Source organism: Anopheles bellator, chromosome 1 (genome assembly GCF_943735745.2).
Source record: "Anopheles bellator chromosome 1, idAnoBellAS_SP24_06.2, whole genome shotgun sequence".
In the NCBI taxonomy this organism is placed as follows: Eukaryota; Metazoa; Arthropoda; class Insecta; order Diptera; family Culicidae; genus Anopheles; species Anopheles bellator.
Genome location: NC_071285.1, coordinates 38,693,358 through 38,700,305, shown reverse-complemented (window position 1 = coordinate 38,700,305; position 6,948 = coordinate 38,693,358). Strand labels below are relative to the sequence as shown.

The following is a 6,948-nucleotide window of genomic DNA, read 5'->3' as shown; positions in this document are numbered from 1 at the left end:
TATTTTAATTATTTTATTTTCCCGCCCAGTCCGAGGATCAGCGCATATCGAACGCGAGCGCGACCGAGCGAGACAAAATATTAAATTGGCTTCCGGGGTATCCAGGCCTTCCCATTTCCCGTGTGTGTGTGTGTGTGTGTGTGTGTGTGTGTGTGTGTGTGTGAGAGAGAGAGAGAGAGAGAGAGAGAGAGAGAGAGAGAGAGAGAGAGTTCGGTTCATTGAGCATCAAAGATACTGCTTCGCACTGCTGCCTTCCACTCTTGCAAAAAGTCTTAATTAACGGGCCCCGATAGGTCCCGGAAGGAGCAAGAAGAACCGGAAGTACGGACATCCTAACCCGACACGCACATACACAGAGAGGATCAACGGTGGGTGGTGTGGCGCAAATATTGGCCCCCTTCGAACCCACCGCGAGTGCTTCTTAAGGGCGCAAACTTTGAAAATCCCTAGGGCAAGGATACCACCCCCCCCTTTCTCTCTCTCTCTCTCTCTCTTTATCGTGCTGTTTTTCCTGAGGCATCGAATTCCGGCCCGGCAACCGGCGTGCGGAAGAAATGCTTTAAATTGGTTCTCAGAAGCACCGGCCAAAGTTTCGATCGGAAGGGCCGTTCGGGGCCGTTCGGGTTTTGTTCGTCAAATCACGCCGAAAAAACCGGAAATTGTCCACCGTCGACCACCAGTTGAGCTGGGAGCGTTCGGGTGGGTTCGACGGCGTGCGTCACTGATGACACGGCGCCCTGTCACGTTCCCACCGGATCCCGGCCGGCCGAAGGTCGAATGGATCATGTTTCCGGCCTCGGAACCTCGCAAATGGCAAAGGGCACCACGCGGCCCAACTGCCCAATCCTGGGCGGCCGTAAATTACCGGCCTACGTTCGCTTCGGTGGATTTTCTTTCCCCCACAATCCCGGCAAATGTACCGTATAACCGTTAAAAGTAATGCTTATTAGCTGAGCGCTCGAGGCCATAAACCACGGCGACAGAGCAGACATCGAGACGACGGCGACATTCGTGTCCCTCGTCGGCGCATCGTTTCTTGGCTCTTTCTTAAAACTGCGCGTTAAGAAAGTCCCAACAAAACGTCAGCCTCGGAGTCAGCCACTCACGAGTGGCGCCCTCTATTTGTCACTGCTCGAACCAGCTGTGTCCACAGCCTGCTTGATTAGTGTAAACAACCGGACCGGCCCATTGTCGATTTATGATAAGTAAACATACGGCCTGGTGCGTACAAAAACCCGGCAATTAATAGCCGCTAATCATTAGCCACCGAATTAGGACCTACGGCGGACGCCGAGCCCGAGTCCGTCGCTTCGCACAAACACACACTGCGCGTTCACATTGTTCAAACAATCGATCCGTGCCGGTGGCCGAATGGGAAGCAAATCATAATAACTCATCCCGTGGGCATCGGGCCCACGTGTAAACAAACATGGTCGACGGAGTACATCCGGAGCGCCATTAGCCGGAAGGGACACAGGCGCAACATAATTTGTAGAGGCCGCTACGCTGATCGGCCCGAGGGTCGAGGGTGTTGCAAAATGTTTTCTTCCGACTCAAGCAAACAAAAAACAGAAAAGAATGGCGTATCGGACGCCCGGCCGGACGAGTGTACATTTAATGGTTGTTGACTGGCGCGCACGAACCGCGGGTTGTGCTGTGGATGTGTCTATCTACCTACCCCATCTACCTAGCGAATCAAATACAAACCCTAGCTAGCATTAAGCAGCACCGACCACAGGCCCTGATAGTGGGCCCACGGTCGGTTGTACATTGACGACACTGAAAACCACTCGGAACCACGGGACGAACAAGATGCGCGGGCGATTAGGATTAGGATTGGCCCGTCCCGGCACTCACCGGCAAACGGAGCACTGGTGGCGGGAACGAAATCCTGTAGCTAGGCTAGTTATGCTAGTAGATAAGTGTGGGTCTTAGGTAAGGGCGATAGGTAAACGAAACAATGAGCATATTTTAGCATAAATCTAGCGCAAAACACACACGAGACACACACAAAAACGAGTTACCTTGTAAACTGTTATTACGTTGTCCGTTGTCGAGCGTTTAAAATTTAAAATCAAAGTCAAAAATCAAAAACAAACAAAACACCGTAGTACGGTGCGGGACCCTGTAAATAGTGGCGCGATAAAGCTTAGTTACAGATAGTATAATAACAAAAAAACGGAAAACACATGATGGAAAATATTGTATTGATGTCATGCTGCCCATACCCTGTGCTGTTAGTCGGATATTCGCTAAACTTTAGGTATACTGGAAGGTGATGTTGGTGCGTGCATACAGAGACACCGTGTCGTGTAATTAATAGGCAACGAACGAGGTTCCAACATAAAAAGGGGTTCCAACTTAAAACGGCACCCATTAAAGCCTAATGCTGCCGGAGCCGGAGAACCGAAGACACTAACCGCTCCGGTCACGGCCACACGGCCTGGTGTGACCGGCGGATGAAAATGTTATTGTCATTATTATGCCAAATCGATTCGCAGTCCGACGTTTTCCGAATCGAAGCACCGAAACGGTCACCAGACTCACGGAACGGAACAGTCACTCCGCCCGGAAGGTCCGCACCCACGAAAAGGTGCAAAAGCGTCAGCACGTCAGAACCATAATCAAAACGAGGCAACGGAAACCAAAAATCAAACCAAAATGCACACAAACAGTGAAATGAAACAAAAATAGCCAAACGAGAAACAAACCAAAAACAAGCAACAGCAGAAAACGAAACACAGTGCGCGACACAGCGCAAACGGAATGCGAATTTGTTAAAGGTTATTGATGATCATTGTTAAGAGAACTGTATGTTAAACGCAAACAAAGCAAACACTAAAACAAACGAACAAACAGCCAACACAGAGAAACAAATACAGTGAAACACGAACACTGGCTGCGTGGCGTTTCATTTGCTGTGTGTATGGGCGGTTGGTCCGAAGAACATCCGTGTGTAATACCCGCCGGATTAGCCGGGAAGCCTGTGGTGTAGGCTGATCCGGAACCGGGGCCGCTGTCAGCCACGTCGTGCGGTGGCCCGCTCGAGCTTTCTGCACGGAACGTGTCATCATTCATCGAGCCAGTAGGTGTGTGTGTTTGCAGAAAAAGTGTAGCCGATTAATAGGCCCTTAATAGTTATTTGCCTAATCCTGTAATAATCGTAAAACGCCTTGTCGGTAGGCTCTCCCGGACAGACGGCTGGGCAGATTTAATTACAGATTTGTGCGAGGGTGTCAATGCAATAAATTTGTCCCGCAATGGCTAAACGTTGTATTTCCCCAACCAGCAGCAGCAGCTGAAGTGCGTGCGGAAGTCCGTGCTCCGAATACATAATGAAGTGGAATATTCATCGTCAAACATGCTCGTGCGGCGGGCCAGTTAATGGAGCGCTTCTTCGGTGGTGTTCCTCGGAAACCGGAACCGGTGACGGTGGACAGCCTGGCAGCCGGTGGTTAAATGCTTAATGGATTATAATTTTCTCATCCAACCGGGGAAGCCAAACCGATGGTGCCGTGTATCGGCCGCGTGCCGCTCTGATGTCGTATTCATATCTTCAACGCCCAATACTGGCACCAGATTAGTATTCCAGCATTAGGTGGCCGTTGTGTTGGATTCGTTGCTCCGAACGGAGCTGCATCGCCGGTCTGAGACGGAACCCCCGCGCCTGGCCGACGGTCGGTGGTCGGAGCTTTTCAGTGAAAATATTTCACACTAACTGCGTGGTGAACCAAGACTCCCCAAAAGACAGCTGACTTCATAATCCGCCTAATTCAATTAATGCATATGATACGCCACGCTCGGAGTTCGGGGATTCGCAAGAGCAACGGAACGGTTAGGGCTAATTTAGTGAATCAGTTATGGTCACCTGTTATGCTCATCTAGCGGTGCACAAGTGCATTACAACTTTGCACACATTTGTTACTCACTCTGTCAAACATTTGGAATTTTATCTCGGCTCATTTGCTGGACGGATTTGGAACTTGTTAGAAACCAGTGCATTGGGACCATTCTCTTTGCGGCCTCTCTTAAAATGTAAGTATGCAATTCCTTCTGCTGCTCCGTTCAAGAACACGATTGATCGAGGTTTTCGTTTTCAGAGGATTTCGGTTGCGTCTCGACCCCATAATGGACCGAATAAAACGATCTTTGTAGTCGGATAAGAAAGCAAGGTAATCGATTGAACTGGACCATCTTTTCGCCTGGACGCTGATTTTCCCCTTCTTCATATTGGTTTTAACTTCAATTCTCGAAACGTGCGTGCTCTCCAAACGCAAACGTCGGAAGATTACTTTTCAACGGTGCTATTCTCCTTCTTTACAGACTGGCAACACCTCTGACGATGGATTTGTTCGCATGGAGGAAGGCTGAAGCATTGCAGAGCATGGGCTGGACAACACTGACGCCATACTGACCAGCAGTGTGTTTCTAAGCCCCACTGCAGGCGAATGGCGGAGCAGAAGGTTCTTATATGGGTAGAGAGGGGAGGGAGAGGTCACGACTCCGTACAACACGATCATCAAAAGTGTCTCCCAATCGACGTTGACCATTCCGGAAAACTATAGCTTCACCTCGGTTCAAATACAGATCTACAGACGCCGGTGGTTTCTTCTGGTCCTAACCGTGCTGAGCATCGCATCGTCGTACCTGCAATGGATTCAGTACAGCATCGTGGCCAACATAATGGCGAAATATTACAATATTTCGGCGACCTGGATAGACTGCACCTCGATGGTGTTCATGGTGATCTACATTGCCGCAGTATTCCCCATTTCGTACGTGATGGACGTGCGTAACATGAGACAGTCGGCCGTGATCGGCACCGTGGGCACGGCACTCGGCGCGTGGGTAAAAGTGTTTTCCGCCGATCCGTCTCAATTCAAAGTGGTCCTCCTGGGCCAAACGGTGTCGGCGATCGCGCAGGTATTCCTGCTCAGCATCCCGTCGCGTCTGTCTGCCACCTGGTTCTCGCCGGAAGAAGCGTCGTCGGTGTGTGCGTTCGGAGTGTTCGGTGCTCAGCTTGGAATCGCCATTGGCTTTTTCCTCACGCCGATGGTCATCGTCAATAGCGACGATCCGGCGGCAATCGGTGTAGATCTGCAAGTGTTTCTGATGGGTGTAGCCGGATTTTCGACCATGATCGCCTGCATGGTGATCGCCATCTTCAAATCCGAACCACCCTTCGCTCCAAGCCACGTGCAGGCTCTACAGCGGACAATGAAACCACGGCGCAAAGACTACTGGCCGTCGGTGGCGCGGCTGATGAGGGATCACAACTATCTCATCCTGGTGCTTGCCTACGGTATCAACGTGGGGCTGTTTAATGCGTTCGGGAGCCGGAACGACCCGTAATAAGGATTCTTCACAGATCGGCGCAAATTTTCGGTAACGGCAACGAAGTGCCTATTACGATGAAAAGTTCCTTTATTTCATCGTACATACATTAACATAAGTCATCGAAACTGGAGGATATTTATTGCTTGCAGTACGGACAGTTTCCGATCGATATAGTGAAATATTTTGTTTGATTTCCTTCTGGGCACAAAACCACTGTAACTAGAAGCAGATTGTCAATGCGATTACCACCATACTTTCTGTGTCCCATTCATCTTGCTTTTCATTGTACGTAATTCCAGCACAAGTCCAATGGATGTAATGTAATCGACGAGGGGTGCAGTGGATGCAGTATAATTTAAAAAAAAACCTTTTGAACGTACTAGAAAATTCGTCACGCGGTCCTTGAGTCAATATGAATGGGATAAACGACGTAACATAGTTCATCAATCGTGCTGAGATTGTTGCAGGCTCATCTAGCCGATCGAGAAAAACGACAAAACTAGGTCAACTCTCATTGGTACAGTGACCACCTCCGATGTCCACACAACGCCAGCAAAGAAATGTCTCAAGTCCCCAAGACTGCCCAAGAGTCCTAAAGTCCCCCTGTCCTAGAGTTCCATTTTTGATAGATCGGTGTTCATGCGTTCATCTTTTTAGTGACAAACAGAATTCAACTAGTCACCGCTTATTCAGGCTTCAGGCACCAAACACTCCAAAATCGCTCCTCCATCAAAGCCAGGACTCTGGTCGCTTCAGACACTCGCTTGCTCGATCGCCTCGCCTAAGCCTTTAGACATTAGTCAATATAAATATTGTCCAGGACCACCACGAGGAGGTAGTTTGATCGGTACGTGTGCGATCCACGCTAAAGATTTCTCTTTAGGCTTGGTTCCCACTTAGGTCCCGCCCTAGAGTCCCTAAAGAAACAGCTAAGTCCCTAAGGTAAAAATTACGTATCTAATGAAGAATGATAGCAACGGTGACCTAAGTATTAATCGCATTAAACTAACAAAACTATGGCCTAAACTAAACTATATGCGAAGCCTTAATAAGGCACAACATCGAAGGCCATATCGCCGAAGTAAACACTAATCTAACTAAATTCAGTAAAGCTAAAACAAAAGACAATAAAAAAATTAGAAGAAAATTGCTACACGCTAAGAGAATTAAAGTCTTAAAAATTAATCTCGTGAAAACTAATAATGTTTTTAGCACTCTGCAAAGGATTCTGGCAGAGGCACAAACGCTGTGTACGTCTGCATATAGATTGGACATAGTTTACAAATCACATCCGTTAAACGATATTTTTTTGTCTCTTGCAGTTGTGTTTTGTCGATTGCCCCAAACGCGTTCAACCCTACAGGCACGTCGACTGGATGCTGGAAATATGTTATTTGTTCGGCAAGGGGTTGCCCGTACACAGCAAAGGGGCCTGCCGAAGCTTTTACAAATTTAACTACTTGGCCGTGTTTTGAGGAGCCCGGCGCCAAGAACCAGCAGTCTGTATCATCTAGTGAGATGGATTCGCACCTCAACACGAATTTCTTATGGATTTTCACCCTACGGCCGTTGTTCGTAGGGACTGGAATGGGAAGGGAAGGAGGAAGAGGT

The 6,948-nt window shown here is 48.8% G+C and overlaps 1 protein-coding gene across 1 annotated transcript in view; it reads left to right on the top strand.

The window, feature by feature from the left end:
• The first annotated feature begins 4,683 nt into the window (after positions 1-4,683).
• Positions 4,684-6,948, top strand: part of LOC131215549 (intraflagellar transport protein 88 homolog) — a 3,967-nt gene continuing 1,702 nt past the window's right edge. Inside the window, exon 1 of the mRNA XM_058209940.1 lies at positions 4,684-5,310. Coding sequence (XP_058065923.1) covers positions 4,684-5,310 — 627 coding nt within the window. The remainder of the gene's footprint in view (positions 5,311-6,948) is intronic.